The 23,694-nt window shown below is 43.6% G+C and overlaps 1 protein-coding gene across 1 annotated transcript in view; it reads left to right on the top strand.

Annotated features, from left to right (window-relative positions):
* The window catches only part of CAMK1D (calcium/calmodulin dependent protein kinase ID), a 240,535-nt gene that overhangs the window by 125,379 nt on the left and 91,462 nt on the right, over positions 1 to 23,694 (top strand). The window contains exon 3 of the mRNA XM_068401072.1: positions 17,828 to 17,902. Within this exon, the coding sequence (XP_068257173.1) occupies positions 17,828 to 17,902 (75 nt within the window). The remainder of the gene's footprint in view (positions 1 to 17,827; positions 17,903 to 23,694) is intronic.

Here is a 23,694-nt window from a genome sequence, read left to right on the forward strand (position 1 = left end):
AGATTTGAGGATCCTGGCTTTGGAGAGAGGAGGGACAGGTTGCTTGGGGAGCAATGTTGTCAAGAAATCTTCATCAGAGAGAGGTGCTGGGAGGAAGATCTGCAAGGTTGGTTAGATCCAGGCTTCAGCCTTCCCTCTTGCTTATCACAGATCTTTTGGGAAACAAATAGTGAGTTCGTTTAAAGAGATTGTTTCCTACAATCACTGGCCACAGAAAAAAGGCTCAGAGGTGCCAAAAGTAGAGGGACCATCTGTGTGAAGGTGGCTGGAAAACAGTCTGCCCATTAGAGCTCTGGGGAGAGAGGGTTTGGCCAACAGCCTTCAACCCAGAGAGAGGTGGGCAAGGTGAAAGAAGTGCTTGTCAAGTGCACTGGTTGTTGACATGGATTTATTTCTTCTAAAAATGAGCAAATTCCCAGCCCTGAAATCTGCCTTTGTAGTGACTGAGACAACAGATTTTTTAATGTTTCGCCTGACCTTTAGTTAAACAGATAATAAATGCTACCACAAGGAAATACTGGCTCACCTTCCTTTTAAATTATCTAATAGCATAACTTGTTTGTTTGGAGAATCAAGCTCTAAATCTTTTCCTAGTTACATTAGTTTTACATCTGTTTATTTTTTTTGTTTCAACAAGGTTGTTTCTGAATTAAAATCTAACTGGATGTAATCAGCTATTAGTATGAGCAGCTTGCAAACAGTGCCAGTGGGATGCTGAAGGTTTTTTTTGTGGATCAGCCAGAGCATCTGGAAACTCATGATTGTGAGAAGCAAAGGCATATTTTCTGTACAAATGCCTGAAAGCAGCTTTTGTACCATCTTATCAGGTTCACATGAGCCATGGATCCCTAAAGAGATGGGTATTGCTTGGTTTTCCATTGGATAAAAGATGGCATCGGGGTTGGTACTATGCATGGGAGGGGTCCTCTTTATCAAACAGTGTATTTAATCATACTGAATCCTTAGAAGTTATTTAAGTTTAAAATATGTCTTAGTCTTAAAAAATGAATTGATATTCTAAAATGTGTAACAGTCCCCATTTCAAGGGCAATCACTTGGAAATCGTGGGTTTCTGCATTAGAAATCCATGAGTATTTGACTTAAAAAAAATGAGGCTGTAGGTGAGATTTCTTGAGATAGCTGGGAGTGGATGGTCATGCTGAGGGGCAGGGAGGTAGGCACTTCTGCATCAGTTCTGGGCCATGATTTGAAGCTCCGTAAAGAAAATGACCTCTTGATTTCAGCTGTTGGCCCCACTCCATGCTACGGATGGACATCTACACCACCAGTCAGCCTGTTTATAAAACAATGAAAAGTAAATCTTGTTTGAAATGGAGGATTAATGTAGTCAAGGGGCCGCAGTGAGCAGAGAGGGTGTGCACACATCTATCCTCTTGTTTTATACTGCAAACCATCACCACGGTGTCTGAGTAATGCATCAGCTAGATTAGGAATTGCCAGGTCTCTGGCAAAAAATGGAGGTGTTAATCACCTTGCTTTTGGGGTTATAAAATACAGTTTGTACACATACCTGCTTGGTGTTTGATAGCTAATTTTAGATTTCAATGTTTGAAAGTTCTTTGATATTTTTTGTGGGCGACCTGGGTAAGGAAGAAAGTGAGGAGACATTTTAGTCTTGGAAGAGGTTAGCAGCATTTGCCAGAGAGTCATGTTCTAGCTTTTTCTAACCACCTTTAGAAATGCTTTTCACACCTAATGTCCTTAGCAGACACGTACACGGGTGAACTCTGGGACTTGGAAGCATCTTATGCAGTGGGTGGATTCATCCTGGGAGGCAGCTGACAGTTATTTTCAGAAGGCAAACTCCTTCCTCAGGGTTTCTGCAAGGGAGAGGAAGTTTTGAAAAGGAGCTGTGCTCACAGTCTGCTGAGTCAGCATATCCTCAGGCTGCTCTGCTTAGGCCCTGTTCCCAGCTAGCATAGCCCTCTCAATGGGTGCTGAGAGAGGTCTCAGTTCATTTCCAGGCCTGCAGTTCCCTCCCTTGGTGAATTTCTCCACTTCGAAGGGCCATTTCTACTTTAATCAACTGAAAGTTGAGTTCCTTTGGACCATTAGGCATCTGTGTTCTTCCTCCCAAGAGGACTGCTATTCTGGCAAGAAAGAGATGGAGGTTTGTTTATCTGCAGAGCGCTTTGGCCAAGTCCCACCTTCAAACTGTAGCATTGTTATTTGGAAGGAAAAGGAAACCCTGAGAGCCAGGGTAGGATGCAGATTGAGTTAATGTGGTCCAGGGCCTGTGGAAATGATCTGTGGAGAGAGCTGTGAGCCTGAGAGCAGCGCTCCAGAAAGTCAAAATGTTGGATGGAGATTTGCCTAGAAGTAGGCAAAGGCAGTGCCTGAACTCCTGTCCTTCTCTGGAGCTGAGACACCTGCCTTCAGGCAGTACATTAGCTGCCTCTGTTCATCCTGGAACAAAGAGTAAAAGGATGAGGAGGAGGCAGGTGAAACTAGAGAAGAAAATAAGACATAAAAACAAAACCAAAATGCAAAGACACCAGGAGACACTGAGTAACAATTAGACTAATGTGAGATTAATTTTAAGTGTTTTAACCATTCATGCTGAGTGATCAAGTGCTGTGAGATTTGACGACTCTGATTATCTACTCAGAAGTGTATTTATGCCTGTCAAAAGCAAAATGCCATGTTAGAAATAGAGCCTCACCTTCCCCACCTATATCTGGTATGGAGTTTGTAAAGCCTAATTCAACAGCCTGTGTTAATCAGAATGATAACAGTGAATTGTGTCTGAATTAAGCACACACACGACTGATGCAATATTAATTACTCAGCAGATTTTGTACATGGGACCTGGTTTCAGGTCGCTGAAACCTGTCTACCCCTTGGAAAGTCTGCTTCTCCCTTGCCTTGTACGTTATTGTGTCATCAGAACCAGCTCAGAGGTACCACACCAGCATGGTGTGGACCAGCTCAAGTGTGAATGAGGACACAAGGTTTGATTATCCTATCATCTAACTTCAGATATCTACAAGTCTGTGTCCTTGGAGTAAGAATTGTTGTTTTGCCCATTCCGACCGATTCTTCCTCTTGGTTCTGCCTTTCAGAAAGTTATGTAAGGTGACAGAGAGACATTCCTTGGTGTCTGGTATCTCTGGAAGTTTCTGGCTGGTTTTTTTGACAACTGTTTGTGGCTCTTGATGTGCCTGTTAGTTGGCGTGAAGTCACACATTGATGCACAAATGTGGATTCATGATTTTTTTTTTCCTAAATATTTCCAAAGTATTTTTCGTGCTGTTTGCTGATAGCTTGTGCCAGCCTGAAGCCTGAGCATGTTTCCATGCTAACTCTGGCTCCCTTTGAAATGCTCATAACTTCTTAAACAAATCGCAAGCTTTCATTTTTGGTCCTAGGTCAAAAGTGTATTTTTTTTAAAGTGTGAGAACAGTGTTTCCAGTCACACTTCAGAGCTATGTGAGTAGGGAGAAATGTACTTTTTTCCGTATGCTTGGTTTGAAGGTCATGATTTCATAATGAAAAATGATTGAAGTTAGAAGGTTAATGGAAACTCAGAGCTGAAGCATTAACTCAGCAGGTAGCTTCCTCTCTTTTATGGTCCTATTGAGAACACACAAATGTCCTCCTGACTAAAGGAAATAATTATTTGCATCAAATATGTTGTTATTTTAAAATCCCACCAGAACACAGAATGACGTGGTAATGCAGTAATATACAAGTTGAAGTATAATTAAGCAGATATAGCAATAAAACAGGGCAAAAAGACTAGGATAGGATGCCTGTGGGGATGAAATGCCAATGCAATTCAGAGTTAAACTTGAACGGGCATTGCACAGGAGAGTGTGAAATGTGAGCGGACAAGTAATTGATATGGACCTGTGCAATTCTAGGTTTTAAGCTTAGGCACAAATTAGGAATTGTCTGGGAACATCTGTGGCTGTATTTGTGTTGCATTTGGAATTGAGATGTTCTGTAAATTTTATTCCAAATCCAGCTCTTGAGAGGTCACCAGATCACAGATGATAAGACCCGTGAGAATGTGTACATTCATCTAGAAATGAACTTCTGACCTCAAGTTTGTGATGCTAATCACATCACCGATTACTTTCCCAGCAGTTTTTACTTATTGTGCTCAGCGTCTATGAAGCACTAATACACTTGCGGTTTGTGGCAAGACATTGAATTTATTGAAGCCACATAAAGCTGAGGTAATGATAAAAAAGAGGTAGGCTTGATGACTGTTTCCTGATGTGTTGCAAACAAATGTATTGTCCCAGTTAAGAATACAATAGGCAGGAGTGAATGCTATAAAATCACACCCCTTGCTTTGTAACTCTTTTTTTCTTGTGGGAGAAACCAAGCCTTGAGTAGCCTCAAAGGCTGAGCTGGAGAATGTCTTCTTCCCAAACACATGCTCCACCCACCTCAAAACTGATGCACCCCTTGTGAAGCAAGATTTGTTGTTTTAGGGGTCCTCTAGCATCACCCTGGCAATCTCTGTTGGCAGATGTGCTTCAGAAAGGATACAGCTTAAATGTATTAATTCAGTATTATTTGTGGTGAACAACACAGCTTTTAGCACAGGAGAGGGTGATGTTACCAGAATGCCCTGTGTCCGTCAGCTCAAAGGCTGCATTTAGTACCATTTACTTCAGACTTCTAATAGCTACCTTTCATTCTAAATATCTTGAATTAATTAGATGTATTTCTTAGGAAAAAATGAGTCACTGTGTGTGACTTGTATGTGTGACTTGGCTGCATAAAATATTAGAAATCTGTAGCACTGTAGTTTGTAAGTCAGTTGGTTAGAAAAAGTTCTCTTGAATGCCATGAAAAAAACAATTTTTTCATACTGATTTCTTCTTAGTTTAGTAAGGAAAACCAAGAAATTGAGATAGATCTGCTATCAATGTAATTTGAAATAAGTTTATAAGCTTTTATTTTCAAACTATTTTCATTCCAATTTCTGCTTCATCATGACATGCAAAAAGTCAATGGGCAATGGTAAAACTTAGAATAATGAAAAAATAACCCACATGTTGTTGCAATATTGCTCGTTAGTCCTACTGTTCCTACAGTTAGAGATGAATTTATTTTGCATGAAGGATTTGTTGTCTTTTAACATTAATTACTGCTTATGACATTAATATTATGCTTGTTACTGTCTGAAGTATGGGCATTGTTAACCTCCATGCTCTGGAGCAGGACAGTGCCACAGTGACATTTAAAAAACATAAACTCCATCTGCAGTGGATATTAGGGCTTTGAAACTATGGAAAGACTCTAAGCTTCCAGCTCTTTAGTGCCTATATCACCTTTAGAAATCATTCTGAGATATATTTTTAAGATATTTAGCTATCTGAATATACTCAGGAGGATGTCTGAAAATGTTTTGATGCTTAGCTATTGTAGGAAGTTACTTGCATCATAAAGTACCTAATAATCTTTAGAAGTCTGGTCCTTGACTACTAAGTGAGTGTTTTAAAAATTTTTACTTCCGTGCCATGGGAAAAGAGGGAACTGTAATTAAAAGTACTCTTTACTGGGCAGGTGACTGCAAGTATAGACCTGGCTTCTGGTTTAAACTTCTCTGTTACCTCCCCAAAGGCACTCTGGGGACATTTGTGAATCCAGGTTTCTCTCTCCTAAAAATAGAAACCTATACATAGGGTCCCTGTACACCACAGTAATACAAGTAGCAAGAATAAATGAACTTCAACACTATTTAATTTTTCATTAGACCCCCTTTATCATATCCTTTGTAAAACTGGGGAGATTAACTTTTTCAGACCTATTCTCACCTGGTTAAAAACCAATTAGCTGTTACACGCAAGCCAAATGCATCCTTATCAGCAAGCGTTTCTGCTAATTATATTGTTCTGGTTAAGTGACTTTTTTGCCACTTGGTGTGTCAGGTTCAGGTCTACTTTGGACTCTACAGCAATGCTGCCAAGAATTGAGTCCAGCCAAGTGAGACCCCCAGCAGTCTTGCCTGATTAAAGATTTCAAGATTTGGCCTGGATGAATTATGCCATGATTAACTCTGCACACTGCTGGGATTTTTCTTTCTCTTCCATCCCTCTTCTTCTTTCCTGAAGACCATGTGCAAAGCAAGCCCAATAGCAGTGGAACTAGAAGATGTATTTTTGTCTCCAGTATCTGGGAAGACTTGAGATAAAACAAGCTTGAACATAAGTAGCCTTCACTTAAGTTTTAAAATGGCAGGTTCAGTTACGGAGGACTGAAGCCGTGTTTTCCTCTGTCATTAGCAGCTTGCAGAGGAGTGGCTCCAGGACATTCAGCAGTCCCGCTGCTTTCACACAGGTGACAGAAGAAGTGAATCTGCCTTTGAGTTTGACTTTCTCTACGCTGTGATTGAGGACAGTAACTCATAATGAACACAGAGCAGTGCGGTCGTCCTCCAAGATCAATCCCCTGCTGTGCAGAGCTTTCCCACTTACTCTCTTATGGTATAGGGTGTATATGACTCACCCGAGGGCTATTGGCACTTCCCACAGGCAACTGGGGGAGCAGTCTTCTGTGTAGGAGTGTCCTAATACAGTGATGATGAAACGTGGAAACCTGCCTAGCCTCTTACTTATCTTTCTGTCTTTCTCAATAAATAAAATAAATTGGCTTCCCAGTAGCTTGATGGCAAGGAGGGGTTTTTCTGGCAGGTTGCTGCTGATGAGTTTGTCATGTGGCTCTTCCCTGCAGACTGAGCATTTGAGTCAGGCTTTTGCCGAGGTGCCAGCTAAGGATTGCCCAGGAGCCCTGAGAGAGCTGTGCTCCAGCATCCTGGTCTGTTGGCTTCACCGCTCCCTGGGCACATGGCCCTGGGGCCAGGCAGGTGGGCAGGGTGCAGACAAGCACAGCTGATGCACAGTGGTCCTAATGACACCAATACATCAAGACTTGATCAAGACTCAAAACCATGCATGCTAGGAGAAGCAAAGTGATTATTATTACACTCCCTGCGCCCTTAGGATCTCCCACCACTTTTGGAGAGCATTTGCTGTTCCTCACTGTAGGATACAACTGCAACTGGGCAAATCTGTTAGTGTTGGCCTCTAGCACGGCACTGAAGAACTGTAATGGGCTTTAATTATTTTGCACACACTCAAGCTGACGGAACCCAATCAAGGCTTGTGATTTTCTAGGCTGCCCAGCAACAATACATGGTAACCTAATCCGCAGAGCTGAGCATGTGAAGGGCTCATCAAGTTCATCGCGGGGCAAAAAGTTTATGCTCAGGGTGTCATTTGTGTTTGGTTACCTATTTGCCTTTCTGCTTTGCTTGTGAAGAAAATGCAGTTTTGAGGCATAAACCTCTTTGGATATGACTGTAGAGCATAGCCCTGCTTCATGCTGTGAGCCGAAGTGTCCTTTTGGTTACACTGCTGTCCTCTGAGTACATAAATGGTCTCCACCTTTGTACTGTTAGTTGTCCTTACCATCAGCAGTAGGGGTCCACCTCACCCATATGCACTAGATATTAGGGTAATCCAATAGATAAAGATCCTGTACAAGTCACAGCTGGGAGTCCCAACTCTGTCACATCTCCTGAGTGATAGCTACATTTATTTCCCATATGGTGGAATGAAATACTTAGTTCTGTTACGTCTTTCAGTCCTGCACTCATCCGAATAGCCAGTTATCCGTGTTTTTGCGTAATGTATCTGTACAGGTGTGTGGGTGGTATAACATTCACCCTTCATTAGTATGTATTCAAACCAACGAAGGAGATAACAGTAGACAACAACATCCCTGTGTCTGTGTCAAATGGATATTTCATGGATGGCAGAGCTTTCTTTTCAGAAGTGTAGTATCTGCTGCCGGGTTTCAGATATAACTGAATGTATGTGTACATACCGTGCTCATCTGAGAACCAGGAGGCTAAGAAAAGAGCATTATGCCAGTTATTCAGCTCTTCATTCACTGTAAACTAATAAGAGCTTCTCGTTTTGTGAGGCAAGGTAGAGGGGTAGTTGCTCTGCCTGCAGCTAGATCACCCTCCAAGAGAGTTAGTCTTCCTCTTTAAGGCAATGTTTGTCAAGGGTTTTGCAAATAAAGCCTCCCTTTTTGTTCATCTGTCATTGCATGAAACCCCTTCAGATGGACCCACCTCAGCTCGGGAGCTACTCACCACCTTTGATTGCATGGAGCTCCTCATGTCTCCCAGGCGAGGGAGTGGGAATCAGCTATAATTACTGGTTGCACATGTAAATCCACACTCCTCCACACTGGAAAAACAGGGCTGCTGCCAGCAACTAGAAGATGGTTCACTGCTTTTGGCTGAGATAAATCCTAGCAGCCACTACTTTTATCTTTTTCACCTTTAATGATTAATTCATCATTAATATTTGTTTTGATGTGTTTCAAATTAAACAGTCTGGAGGTTTTTGCTCAAGCTTTGCAAGCCTTTTTGAACGCTGCCAATTGGGAACCACTGCTTGGAAACCATCGTTCTGATGGCTTGGTCTGCTTCTTGTGGAAATCAAGGATACTCCTGAAATCAGGGATGGCACTGACACAGGGATATTCCTGTTGTCTTAAACGGGTTGCAGGTCCTACTGTAGGAATCCAGGCAATTCAGAAGGTTATTTGGTCCTAGTCTTCCTGCTGGAGCTGTGAGTTATTGTAATAGAAGACCCAGAACTTGAATTACTTTTTCTTTAAAGGCTGCTGAGCAGCCTTCACATGAAAATGCTTGAGATAAGTGGACACAAGGTCAGCACCTAACTCCAGGTGTGCAATCTAGGAATCCCTCATTTTTATTCTCAAAGTGCCTATATTTAATTGTTACGTTTGTGTGGGATTTAACGTTCCACCGGTGCCTGGCGAAAACCCATGCATCTGTGCCAAAGATGTTCAGCCTTTGTCTGAGCTCTGTTGTGATCCGGATATGAGAGAGAACAGGGCATAACCTCAGATGGTGTCCCAGGGAGGCAACGAGCCTGTGGACTCACTCTTTGCATGCTTAATGGGCCCAGCAGCATGCCCAGCACAACAGCTGGAGTCAGCTATTGTTTCAGAAACAGTCAGGATGCTGCCTCCAGCATCCCTTTTGCACCATGCCTGAGGGCTAGAAAGTACCTCCAGGAGGAAAATGCATGTGCTGTGGGCCTGAGAAGGTTCATACATCTCTCTCTACCTTCCCAGGAGGGAACCAAGCTGTTTTTTAAGATGAGGAAACAATCCTCCCTTCTTCAAGCTGCACTGCTGTGCAGAGCAGTGCAGGAAGGCATGCCACCACACAGACTGCAAATGCCCCTGGCAGTGAAGGAGCCAGACCAGTCTCTGCTCACAGGATCTGGAGAAATTAGAAATGAAAGGAAGGATTATACTGCTAGGGAGTATAACAGGAGGTAGGGCACGGATTAGAAATTGTGAGGTGTATGTGGGTAGGTTTTGTCACAGCCAGTTAGTGTTACAGCTGCCTAACTACACAGCTCAGGTTTCCAGCTGTGAAATGTCTCCAACGTGACGTTATCACTGTGAAATCTCATGAGAATATTTTATGACCATGGTATGTAAAGCTGGCATGCGCGATAGAAGACATGCAGTGCTGGGGAAGAAGGGCCATTGAAATTGTTGGAAAGATTCCTGGGTCTTCACCCTTGAGTAACAGGAGATCACAGAGGTGATGGGTAGGATCTGAAAGATGACATGGAGAGAGGTCAAGTTGTATAAGCACTAGACAAGGTCTCCTGACACCTCTCCACCCCTTCTTCTCTTTGCAGTGGTTTATATACCACATAAGCCCCAGAGGAGGCAGCTGCGTAGATAGCAGAATCATTCAGCATCCTGCTAGGACACCGTCTCAGGACAAATCCCATCCTGGCTCATTTCTTTGCATATAGAAAATTACATGCTAAATCCTGAAATAACTAAACTGGTAAAAAAATGTTGATTTTAAAATCATCACCATCTTCTAAGGCTAATAGAAGTGCGTCTTTTGGTGGGCATCTGTCTCTCTGCTGAATTTTGGCTGCCCCTGCTTCCTTTGAATGCCTGCTCTGAGCCACTTGCTGCTTGCTACCAGCACTGGGGCTTTTTATCAGTCTCCTTCTCAGTCACAGCTGAGAGAAGGTGTATGAAGTGATTCATCCCTCCACATTTGCCTTTGTGTCCAGTCTTACAGGACATCCAGGGCCTTTCTCTTCTAGACGGCCTTCCAAAGCAGACAGGACTGTATGATGATGTTTCCTACCTGCTCCAATTAACCTGACAGAAGCATAGAGATCTTAAAGATATTAGTAAAGACACTAATTTCCTTCATGTGTTGTGAGCAGTCTGTGGTTTGGAGACCACATGTGACCCCAAAGTTCAACACCTTGGCCTTCCAGCCACAGAGATTTAGCTAATCTGGCCAATCAACATATGGACACTGAACCATCTGGCTTTGAGCTGAAATTAGCTCTCCCTCACCCAGTCGTCAGATCAAGCAAGGCGAGATGGGCAACGTGGGTGGGAACAAAAGGTATTGCAGTGATAGGAGATCAGAGGAGGTCAAAAATGCCATCTGGCCGTGAGACATGGTTAGCACCATTTCTATCTTTCTGCTCATAAATATGAGTTCTCTTTAATTTTTAATGCAAGGGAATATTCAATATTGAATCCAGTAAACCTTCTCCAGCTCTTTGCAGTAGCAAATTAAGGATATAACTTAAAAAAAAACACCAATCTAAATGCAGGAATAGAGAAAAAGCAGATGTTTTGGCTTTGTAAGCTCTGTAGATCCACCTTTGCTAAGAACAACTGACATCTGCCTGGTTTTGTTCACGTGTCTGCTCTGTGTCTAGTTGAGGTTTCGCTAACTTTCACATTATTTGCATGTGTGTTTGTGAGTGAGAGAGAGGGAGACTGCTGCTCTGAGATGCTGGAGACCAAAGCCCTTTCTGTAGCCGCAGAAGCTGTCACCACTGCAGTACCATGTGCTTGTTGGCTGCGGGGGCGAGGAACAGTACGTGGGATATGAAGTAGCAGAAATTAATCTCAGTGGCATTAAACCTTCCACCTTTCTTCTAAAGCTGTCTCCAAAGACGTCCATCTCAGGGGAGGATGGTTGACTTGGTGATATAAATCTGGTAGCCTTTTATTTACCATGGGCTGCCAAACCCTCGGATGACACTAATCCAAGGGTACTATCCCCAAGTTGGCATGAGCATTTTTAAATTTACGATCTTCCAACCTGGAACTTCATTTTTGTGTGCAAAAGAAAATAAAATCAACCAACCCCCCCTTTTTTTTTTTCCCTCTGCAAACTTTACTGCAAACAGCCCCATCCTATGCAGTTCCTGCTTGCTTCTTGTGAACTGCTTGGGGCCACCTCTCCTGGCTGCTTGGAGTCATCGTACAGTGCTGTCAGTAGACTATTTGCTGACAATGCAGTGGTGGCATAAAAGGCATTCCTGTTGAGTGGCCTGAAATCATCTAGGAAGCAAAAGGTTTCAATCTGAGATATAAAATCCCACAAGATAGTTTGTGCCCTGTTTGAGGGGGAAAGGTCTGCTATAAAGTCACCTTTTATAAGATACAAGATACCAGAGAGTCAATGGATGAGAAAGACCTGATGAATACCAACTGTGAAAAAAAAAAAAAAAAAAAAGCTTCAGCTGGAGCTTAGATTTCTTCTTTTCACACCAGAAAGTCCATGTGGGAGGGAAACCTGGACGATGGGAGAAGTGCCATGCTGAACTCTGCTCACACAAATATCAGTGAAGCTATATGGGGAATATCCATCTGTAAAATACCCATCCTGGAGGATGTTTGGGGGCTATAAAATAAGAAAGGGAGGGAGTAGAGTTAGATATGTGGTACCTCACATCATACATGTCTGGTTGATTTTCAAATGTCCGGATTATAAGAGGCCTTGCATCAAGGTAAGGCACTGCAAGTCCCATGGTCAGCATCAGTATTTGAAGGTTTTTCCAGACCAGGCAGAGCTCTGCAGCAGCCAGCCAGCCAGCCATTGCCAGGACAGCCATCAGTTTCCCTCCCTGTACCAACCCTTGCCATCTCACTTACCCTGTTCCCCTCTGAGCAGGCTTGTCATGTTTTCCCCTTGGGAGCAGGCTGGTTTGTTCCCATGAGTTCTCATGTCATTATGAGCCATCCTGAAGATTTTTTGGTAGTTTTCTTTCATGTGGAAAGCAATCTGATACAATCACTCTGTGTGAGTATGTGTGAGATTATCCTAATATCTGTTGAAATTATCGACTCATTTCAGCTGAATAAGACAGCTGAGCAGAGGTAAGTTTCTAGTGTCCTCCAGAGTAGAAGCTGTGATTTAAATGCTTCCCTTGGCCAACTAGTGAATTCATCAAGCCCAGTAACCCCCATGCTGCTGGCAAAACCCTCTATGTGTGGAAATAATGGAACATTTATTCGCAAAGACGTTTGGTTACTCAATGCTACAAATCCTTACAGACTCAGGCTTTGTTAGTTCTGGCTTTCACAAAATTATTTGTGCTTTCCTGTGGCATTTTACCCGTGACACGTGCTGTTCATGGAGGTGCAGCGTTAAATGTCATGTCTTGCAAATGTAACACTGACTCGGAAAGAGTTGTTACGGAGGGAACCTGCCCTACTTAAATGGCTCTTGTGTTTGCCCAAGGTTTTTGCACAGCATTCTTCTAACTGATCCTCGTTTTTAGTGTTAAATATGATAGATGTTAATATAAGTGATTCAATCATAGTTTATTGCATGCTTTTGCAGCTGGGGTGTTTAACATGCTCTCCTGGCAGCTCAGCAGCCAAAGCAACAGCAAAATCTGGGTCCTCTGCTTTTATCCATGCAGAGTGCTGCCCCTCTAATCAATGATCCGTGGCAATGCACAACCATTTTTCTTTCAGCTCTCTGGCCTCTGGGATAGTCAGGAGCCAGCAGAGATGTACAGGAAGCTCAGTCTTAAAGGATTTAGTTTCCGTTATTGTACATCGACTTCCATATTTTAATCCTTTGCTTCTTAAAAGCAATCTCCAGCCAAAGCCCATGGAATATATTGGCTTTTTATTATTTTTTTTTTCCAAATGTTGAAGTGAGTTTTACCCGTTAGGGCTAGTTGTGATCCTATGGGACTTGTGCCCTTCTAGTGGCAATGAGTAGGATGCGGCGGCTCTGTTCTGGCAAGTGGTGAGGGTGGATTTTAGCATCATTGGAGTGCCACACCATGTACTCATCACTACTCCAGTGCCACAGCACACCAAATTTGACATGATGGAAACTGTCACACAGGGCCAAATGCCACTCCTGGTCAAGTTGGGTCTTGTTTTGGGGACAGGTTTCAGCTCCTTCAGAGGCAGATGTTTCTGTGTTTCAGCAGCACTGGATGCTGTAGCAGTCAGGGGAAAATGACAATTCCCCTATCAACGCTCTTGTGCAGCGACTCCACAGCAAACAAAGGGGACTGGTCTGTGCTGGGGCTCTGCAGCATGTCAAATGCTCTCCTGTCAGCCCTTGTTTGCACAGCTGTCATGCTCGGAAAACTCACCTGAAGTCATTGGTTGACCAGTTCAGTTTGCTCCTTTAAGTCCTGGCTGACAATTTGCTCATATGTTGCTCATATGTTTGCCTCCATTCGTTTGTGTTGCTGACACCTTGGTAACAGCACATGGGCGGAATCATAGACCTGAACGGCTGGAGGGGAAACTTGATAATTTTGCATGGTTGCATTGAGCCTTGTGGCTCATGTCTACCTGCAGCATGGCATCCAAACCAGTCCTGCTCTGAAAATGGTGAATCCATCCTTTCTTTTCATAGTTTCTTACCAGGATTAATCACTCTTCATGGTTTTTTGTGTACTTAAATTTCCCTGATTCTCACTTCTAGATTTATTTTCTTCTTCTTTGTCCCTGGGATTGCAGCGTCTCATGACCCTTGTAGGGTGAAGAGTCCTGAGTGAATTGGTTAAAGTAGTAGTCTCTCTTTATTTGTATTTTTATTTCTAGGTATCTTCTTTCTGTCGAATGGCCTCAGAATATTCCCCAAAATGAACAAAGCAGCAGTGACCAGAGGTGGCACCTGCCCTTCGTGTCACAGATGGGGGATTTGCAGGAACTCATCACATGCAAGCAGCACCTGGGGTTTGCCAGGAATGAGGGAGAGCATCAGGGAAAACAGCAAGGGTGATGAAGGGGAGTTTAAAAGGGTGGTAATGGAGATTTCCTTAGCTGGATGTTTCCTTGTTCATAACAATTTATGTAATCTGATCTAATTTGCTTTAACCAACCCCAAGTTTTGATGTTCACTTTCAGGGCTTTTTTTTCTTTCTTTGGAAATAATTGATGGGAATGGCTGTGACCCCAGTCCATGTCCATGTCCCCTCTGCTACAGCCATAATGTTGCACCATCATGTACCGCAACAACCTCAATGTGTTGTGATGCAGAGTTAATCCGGGGCAGGTTTGTCTATTGCAGCATGGGAGCCACACGTTGGGAAGGGAGGACACCAGAGAGGGAGGACAGAGGGAAGAAAAAGGCTGCGGAGAAGTGGGGTTAAGATCCTCTCACCGAGATGGGAAGAAGGGATTGAATAATATGGCCCATTGGTTAAGATAGTACTTGCGTTGGGGACCTGGTTTCTTGGCCCCTCTACTCCCTCCTCTCATGTGATTACAGAAAAACTTCTAGCTTTTCTGCACGCCGCTTCCCCTTTTGTAAAATGAGAGCAGCACCTTTAAAAAAAATAAATCCTGGCAGGTCTTGAGGAGATCAGATAGTCCGGTGAGGATTTCTGCTAAGCGAGATCACTGGTGGGGCTGCGTGGAGACGTTTAGAGGCTTAGCAGGAGGAATCCTCTGAACCTTTGAGATTCACTCAGCACTTTTAGAGGGGGATAAAAGTGGAGTTAATTAAGCCATTCCCAAATCCCTCCTGATCCGTGACCATCAAGTAGCTGCTGCTGCACAGTGTTCTCCCTGACTCTCGATGTACCCGAGCATCTGTGCAAGCCAGAAGTGGCTCTTTGGCTGTTACCCGCATGTCTGGCACCACTGGTCTGCTCGCAGAGGAGTGGACAATTGTCCCAATCCCTGTTGGCCTCTGTGGTATCGACAAAATGTTGTGACGATACCAAACCCTGGGGTGTTATTGTAAGGAACGGAATTCAGCCTTGAAGAGTTAATTATTGTGTATCGGGGCTGTAGGCGTTTGCTCGCCCACGTTTTGAAGTGAAGAAAGGAGCGGGGGCAGAGGAGCTGGTGGCTGCTGCCGGCTGCAGTGGCCTCTGCTGGGAAGCCTATGGCTGCTTGGGTCCAGCTTCAGCAATGTAACCTGCAACGTGACCTAAACCATAGGTTTAGTGATTTCCATCGATTTTTTTTTTCAATTTTGAATTTCATTTTCCTTTAAATAGCTTGTCATTTGAGAGTCCATCTGAGTAGAAGAATGCTGTGCAGGACAAGCTGCTTCATTTGCAGGCGTGTGATGTGCACTTCACCAGGAATATTAAGTACTACATAACTCCATGATTAAGGCCTTGCTTGTCTTGGGGAGGCTGAGAGGAAGTGGAAAAAAATGCCTCCTTCCCATCTCAGCAAGCCCCTCAAGTGCAGAAACCACCAGCATATGTGGTGGCATCGCCCCACAAAGGGACATCTTCTTCCAAATACCCTCATCCCTGTGGGGGTGGCTCCCTTTGTACTCTGGGTGTGATTCAGCTGCTTCTGATGCCTTCTTCCAGATTACACTTTATATTCACCACCTCCCTCAATCCCACATGCTCATGTCCTTCATCTGATTTCAAAGAGGGGCAGATTGGCTTAAAACGGAGGACCTTGCAGTGGTAGGACCAAACCTTTTCTTCTCCCTTTGCTTTAGAATGGAGCAATTTTGTCCACCTTCAGGGAGCATGGTGGCGCAGTGCCCATTTGGTTTGCAAATCAGAAAGGGGAGAAGGTCTTGTGGCAACCCTCAGCATGCAGCGTTGCATGTCTGATGAGCTCTCTCCTTGCCTCTGCCTCCCTGGCTGATCGTCTTTGAGGGTCACCCACCTGTTAGCCACATGTGTGACAGTTAGGTGTTGCTGGCAGTTGTCTCAGAGGGGTTAGGTTGGTTTGGAGAACCTCTGAGGTTCTCAAAAATAGAAATGCAAAGCATTAATATATGCATGGTAAAAACCGTACCGCAGGCTAAGTTGGAGGCTTTAAACAGATAACAGATTATTTGTATTAAAACTGCCTTCTTGATCATGATGATATGAGGTACACAAATGATCACATGATAGTATGAGGTATGCAAATGATCACGAGTGTGTGTGTGTGTAGAGGAAGATGGATAAATACATATAATAATTTGCATTAAAAGTGACTGCTTGAAATGTCATTCGGGATCCTAGTGTACCTTCAACTAACTTCAACAAGGAAAAACTACCCTTGCCCTACCTGTAACCCTTAAAGCACCAGGCGCTAGACCTGCATAGCAAAATAAAGGGTTCCAAACGTGTGCTGTGTAAAGCTAAGTGGGTGCTGCATTGGTTTCCTGTTGTCAATATTAAGAACTTAGTTTGTGATTCAGTCTACCTGGAAATTTTGCTAAAATATCATGGGATTTTCCCGATATTTGTGTAGAGTGAGGAGCCCACTCATGTATTTGTTGCTCGGGCATCCTGTAGCGTATTATGTTTGGGCTCACGTATTGTTGGTGTTAAATTTCCTGTGCGTGACGGTCCTTATATGAATGCAGCTTTTGATGACTGATTATGAGCGTAAATTCAAGTCAGTCATAATCTTGCCAGTGAATTCAGAGGAAATTGGATTAGTCTGTGTTCTTACAGGAAAGATCCTGCCGGGCACAGGGGACCTTCTGCTCTCAGCATCTTCACGCAGATGTTAGGGCACTTGGAACCGTTGAGGATGAGGTCCTGACACAAGATTAAGCATCTTAATTAAGCTACTTGAACCTTGAAACATGTAGAGAGTTTTGCATTTGCTGATGATACACTTTTACTTTCTTTCTGCATGTGACTATCTGTTGTTTAATGAATGGTCTCTGCTGTCTCTGCTTAGTGTTTCCCAGCTTTCTCTTGCTCTTAAAACAATTGTCTACAATTGGTGTAATTAATATCCTGCCTCTGGAGTTGCACTGGTGGTCTCTTTAGGGTTTGCACATGTTAAATATATCCTTTGGAAATTATTTGTAAGCATTTAAGGAGCAAACCCAGAGAGGCATTGCTCTGAGTAGTTTATTAGATGTATGCTTGTAGAGATGATTTTTCTCTTTAAAGCTAGCATTTTGACAAGAAGCTGAGTGGGAATGATCGGTGGGAATGGTGAGGGTGTAGAAAATCCATGAAGATGCTTGGAGCTGTTTCACAGAAAGCATGGTGCTTAATAACGCTGCGGGGAAATTCAGGTGTCCAGACCAAGAGTGACATCAGAACAGGGTGAATTTGGTAGGAAGGAGCGTGGGGCTGTGGTACAGCTGCTGCCTACCTGTGCCAGCTTCTGCACGGGGGCAACTCCCCACCTTCCTGCCAGCCTGCACCTACCTCCATTACCCCCTCGCACCCTGCTATGCTGCTGTCCTGAGACTTCAACCTCCAACCAACCATCTTCATTCATCTGACACAGGAACTGTAAACCTCTAATGCCCCAAATACTTAACCCTTAAATATTTTGACTTCAGAGAGGACTGAAGGATTTTTCTGTGAACAGTAACAGTATTCTGGGCTGCAAAGCACTCCTGACTGTTTACTTTGGTCAAAATCATCTTTTATGGTGTTCAATAAAGCACCGACAAGTAGTGTCTAACTAAAAATACCTTTATGTTTTGCAGCCACTTAAAAAAAAAAAAATCACTATTTCATCTTTTACTTGTCTTGTTTTTCAGGATCAAGCATGAAAATATAGTTGCCCTGGAAGACATCTATGAGAGTCCAAACCATTTATATCTGGTCATGCAATTGTAAGTACTGAACCTAATGAAGTTTCTGTGTCAAAATTGCCAACCCTTCTTGTTCTAGTTTTGTTCTTTAATCTCAAAGATGGGATATGTGAGAGGTAGTATTTGTCTTGTGTGCTGCATTCTGCAAAATCCCTGACAGGTGGTTAAAAATGAATCCCCAGGCGTGATGGGCCGGGTTGTTGTAAAATTGGGAATTAATGTGTTTTGTGAACACTGTCACCCAAATCAAACCCAAATTAAGAGGAGATGTTAAGGGGATCAGAACTGGCTCTGTATGTATGGAGTTGCCATGGTTTAGTTCTCTGTGACTCAACAGATATCTGGTCTGCACTGAGTGAGAGGGGACCCGAGATGCCACCATGTGCATGGGTGCATGGGTGTTGGATTTACAAGAAAGCATCATCCTTGTCTCAGGAGAAGTGGTAGTGCATACTATTCCTGACATGTCTCTCTCACCAGAGCCCCCTCTTCTTCCCCGTTTTCTCCCTCTGAGCCTGAGAAGATCAGGATCCCATCAGGTACATGATATGCTGTGGCTGATCTGGTCCTCCCACCACATCCACCAGGCAGGGATGCTCATACTGCTTTTTTTTTTTTCTTTTTGCCCTCTTTCTGAAATCAAATAAAAAACACGATTTGAAGTTAAAATGTCTTCTTAACATGTCTAGTCTCTCTCTTTTTCAATAATGATGTCACCTCAAACAAGAGCAGAGCAGACAGGGCAGAGGGATAAAGCACAGCTGCAAAGAGCCAGATGTGCCATAGGGAAACCTGGAACATCTGATAGAGGCAGCTCTGAGGTTAAATACCCCATGGGAAGCCCTGGGAGACCATGCCAGTCCCTTGTCTGTTGGTCATGTCCATGCATGGAGATGTCGTTAGAAGCTGTTCTGCTGGCAATGTGGGGCGAATAGTGCTCTGTACATTTTTAATCTGTTTTTGTAGCCCTACATTTCAGCCCAGAGTGCTGTGAAAGGACTTTCACAGGAACATCAGTGTCATACAAATTCCAGCAAACCATCTAGGTTGTGGGAAGTATCAATTTCATGACCAGTTGATTTATAAATCCTTATTTTTGTTTAATCTCTTTAGAAAAAAAACCCAATGTTACTCCTACTTATTATGAGCTTACTTAATGTAGTGTAACCCTCAGTTTTCTAAATTTCTTACATCCAGATCATTGGGTTATCTGAAATGTACATCTGTAATCATGGGTGACACTGAATATGTATCAGTATAAATTTCTACTTGCTCACAAGTCAGCAGCCGGGAACCCATCTGCAGTGTTTGAGGCAGCAGCTCTGAGCACTCCCCAGCCCTGACAAAGAGCTGCGCCTTGTGTTACAAGGTGGACCGAGACATCATGCGTACAAATGCATTGAACTGAATCTGCCAGGGAGCAGGATCAATGCTTTTTATCATTCGATGAAAAAAAAAGCAGGAAAAATCCTCAAAAACTACATTTTATTCAAATATGGGCACACACTTGAATGCAATCAAGTAACAGCACCGTAACAAGCTCCCACTTACACAGAGACCCCATGTGATGATCTTTGTGTGTGTGCATGCTCTTAATCTGCCTCAGCTATGGGGTACAACATGTTAGCTTAAGCTTTATTTTGTTAAAGTCATTTGATGATGTGCCAAGCCGTTGCTGTTGGCCCTTCTTGCTACTGTGAATCAGACAAGGCCATATTGTCCTCTGCTCTGTACAGGGTATTTCCAGGGAATAATAACCTTTCTGCACTACCTTGGAGAAGGGTTGTGTTATCCCAAGGTGGAGAGGACACGGTGGCCAGGTACTCACCCTCATTGCTGGGGACGTTGCGTTAAGGATGGTGCAACCTCTGCACTGCCTCTGAATTTTCATCAATAGTTGGGATCGGGACTGATTGACATCAATAGTTGGGTGGGAACTCCACGAAGTCTGGAAGGCTTAAAATCAGTTCTGCATGCCTCCTTTCCCAGTTTCCGCCTGGGAGAAGGCGTGCACAGATAATCTCTTGTTTCCAAGGTAACACCAACTTGTTGATACAATAGCTGCGAAGCATTGCACGGCATAAGGTATCTATTTGTTTATCTCTCTATCCTACTTATTATTAGATTCCTTGTGGGGTTTTTATCTTCTCATTTTTCTGTATTTCTCCTAAGCAAGACAATAGTTGCCTATGCTTAAAACTGGGGTTTGATATGAAGTAGAAGAGGTTCTGATCAAGTAGCTTTCAGGAAGCAGCATTTAGATTAGGAAAACAAAAAAAGAGAGGTAAAATTAGGGCCACTCAAAGATCAGTATCATGGGCACAACAAATCTCAAATCCATATGCCCTTCTCCCTGGCTCATTGCTTGCTAAGTGGGCACTAGCTAGTGTTTCCCAAGAAAGATTTTTTGTTGCATGGACAGCATTTTCATTACCAGACTTTAGAGCACTCCTTGCAACGTTGTGGAAAATCCACGTTACAGCTCCTGAGCGTCTCACAGCACCTCTGTGGAGAGAAGGCTTTTGAAGGTAGACCAAGCCTCCCCACATATGTTTGCCCTCTGGTATGTCTACTTTTTCTTGAAAGCCACGCTTGTTGGCAGGCCGACTTAAAGGATAAATATTGCAACCTCATTTATTCTGTCAAAGATATGGGCAAGCACAGGTGGCAGTGTCTGTGCTGGAGTCGGTAGGAAGGGAGGTGAAGAGGCGGCTGTTCATGTCTACTTGACAATTTATTCCTGCCAGTCCTTCTGGGAGCTCTTCCCAGGGTTAGGTAGCTGTTGGTGAATCTGTCCTGTGTGTTTCCTGGCACATTTATGGGGAAATCTGATCTCTGGCTTTGGTTTCACCACCTTGTTTCTACATACATTGTATAGAAGCCGTCATAAAAGTGTTCAAACTGTCACAATCCTCTTAGTGCAAGGTAGATCGGTCCAGCTTGGAGATGCCCAGATTTGACAGCTCAGAATTTCATGTGCTGTCTCAAAGTGTTAGCCTGTTCCTTAGAAATGACTGGGCCATTTTTTCTTTGTTTATTTTCCCAAAATACAGGATATTCCAACCCAGTGACTCTAAGTTCTGCAAGCTTACGGACAAGTCCATGCTGTCTTTTGCTCCAAGCAGTATTGCTCAACTTTGCTATGAGGTGGAGTTACCGGTGCAGCTGCAAAGCAGAATGCAGATGTAGGATAATCACTGCCTCTCCTATGATGATTCTGCTAAAATTTTGCAGGCACTATAGAAAAGTACTGTAGAGCATTTAGATTTTGTCATATTTCCTTTAGGATGATGTGCTTTCAAACCAAGAAAACACCTGCTCCTCTCCAAACTTGGGTTTCCTATAGTACCTTTAAGACCTACACAGGCAAAAAAGACAAACACTAAAATACTCTGGAAGTTTCATTCCGTCTGGATGCTGGGTGAGATTTCCCCAGAGGTTATTGTAGAAGACAGAGCGACATAAAGTGCTTTTGGAAATAAAAGTTTTATTGACCTATGTCTCGGTATGATAGTAAACTTTGTTAGTGAGCAGTTGAAGGATTTTTGGTTGCTATTGGTGCCACTTGGCAAGAATTACCCTACTGTATCTTCTAAGCTGTCTGCCTTACTTCACCTTGTCAGTATAGGGAAATATCCTGATAACCTATTGTGGTTAGTGTTGTCAGATAATAACATTTCATTGTCATAATCAGCCTCTTTGGGTATTGATGATTCATTTTCTGCATGCTGGAAAATCATGCATAAAAATGTATTTACATAAACACATCTTTTCCATCTGAGTGTTACGGGACTGTTTGCAAACGCTGTTTCTGAATGTGCTGCCTGGGCAGGTCGAGGCAGATTCCCAAAGCTCGACTCTGACTTCATCCGTATTGTTCGCCTGTATCGAAGTGTGAAGCAGTGAAGTTTGGTTTCCTGCAGATTTGTGTGCACCCTGCGCTAGTCACAGCCCCACAGGAGCTGGGGCTATTGCCTGTCTGAAAGGATATGGGGCCACGTTAAAAATCAGCGAAGACATTAATTTCCTTGTTCTCCTTTCTTCATCCATATTTACTTAAAATGTGTAGGAATTTAGTATTTTTGGTACCTCTACTCTTCTGTCAAAGTTGGTTCAATTTCACCCAATGGGTCAGAAGTTACTAAGGGCTGGCAGACTGGGATGGAGAGCAATTACCTCACTGCCTTTGGAAAACAGGCTAAAAATAGGTCTAAAAGGCACCTCCAAAACACATGGAATTCGTCTGCCTGTCCCAGGGCAGGATATGCTGCCTGTACTGGCCGATCAGCATTAGCAGATGTTTTACTTACCTGTTCTTAAAAATCTCCAGTCGTACGTTCCCCAGGGAATCAACACCATTGCTTCATGTCCTTACGGGTACAGAGCATTTCCTAATAGCTAAGTTTTCCAGGCTGTAATTTTAACCTGCTATGCTGGAAGTCTTATTTCTCTAATTCCTCCTGAAGGTAACGAGATTGTTCAAATGGGGAAAGGTTACAGGAACAGGCCCTGGAAAGCATGTAGCTAGGTAAGTAATGATCGAACCTGAATGCTCAAACACTCACCTCTGAGTTTCTTTGCGTGTTTTTTTTCACACTTAAGAATAATGTCAAATCCAGAGGAATTCCTATTAATACTAGGATCTAGTTAAAGGAAGTATTTTAGTCTGGACAAAAGGAGGCTGAGGGGAGACCTTATCGCCCTCTACAAATACCTGAAAGGAGGGTGTAGCGAGGTGGGGGTTGGTCTCTTCTCCCAAGTAACAAATGATAGGACAGGAGGAAACAGCCTCAAGTTGTGCCAGGGGATGTTTAGATTGGATATCAGGAAAAATTTCTTCACTGAAAGGGTTGTCAAGCGTTGGAACAGGCTGCCCAGGGAAGTGATGGAGTCACCATCCCTGGAGGTGTTTAAAAGATGAGTAGATGTGGTGCTTAGGGACAAGGTTTAGTGGTGGACTTGGCAGTGCTGGGTTAACGGTTGGACTCGATGATCTTAAAGGTCCTTTCCAACCGAAACGATTCTATGATTCTACGAAGTGAAAACCCTACCTCCAGTCTGGTGTAGCTTTCCACCTCTTCAGGGGGCTGTGCTCCTGAAGAGTGGGTCTGATCCTCTCGGCAGGAGGGCTGCTTCGCCCAGATCTTGCCAGCTGGTGTTTCTGATTCTGCAAGGAAAGCAGAGTATTTCCCCTGCGTGAGGTCTTTCGAGGCTTTGACATCTCTGCTGAGAACAAGGCTTTAGGGTGAGCAGCCCGGTTCAGCCAACCCTGAAATGCTTCTCCCTACCTTTGCAAAAAAAGCCGAGACCAAACTGAGCCTAAACCCCTGACCCTGGTGTTTTTCCAGCTTGGCATCTTAACTCTGCTGAATTATTCAGATGATTTCCATCACAGAAGAGCCAAGATGACGGGGGGTCCTTCCTGCAGGGTGCAAGTCGCTCACAGAGGAGAGTCCTGCCCAGAAGTTTGTAGGCTCAGAGTCCCAGTGCCCCATTCCTGCTGTTTATCATCTCTCCCCTGCCACACACAAGCACCTTATAACCCTGTAACATCTTGGGAGGCAGCTCAAACAGGCAGGTACCTACCTGCGGTAAATTTAGCAGAAGTTTTTGTTATTACGGGCACTGTGCCGCTTGTGATTTTGCCTTTCACCTGTACGTTTTACAAATAAGCAAGCAAAGCATTAAGCCGTGATTAAGTGCTGAATTCCCTTTGTTTTTTGAAAGCCCAATGCCTGAGCGCACTCCGAGAGCAGCCGAGCATGGACAGGGTGTGTAAGTGGCATTTCGATGAAAATATTCAACCTCCAAGA

Source organism: Nyctibius grandis, chromosome 5 (genome assembly GCF_013368605.1).
Source record: "Nyctibius grandis isolate bNycGra1 chromosome 5, bNycGra1.pri, whole genome shotgun sequence".
NCBI classification, from domain to species: domain Eukaryota; kingdom Metazoa; phylum Chordata; class Aves; order Nyctibiiformes; family Nyctibiidae; genus Nyctibius; species Nyctibius grandis.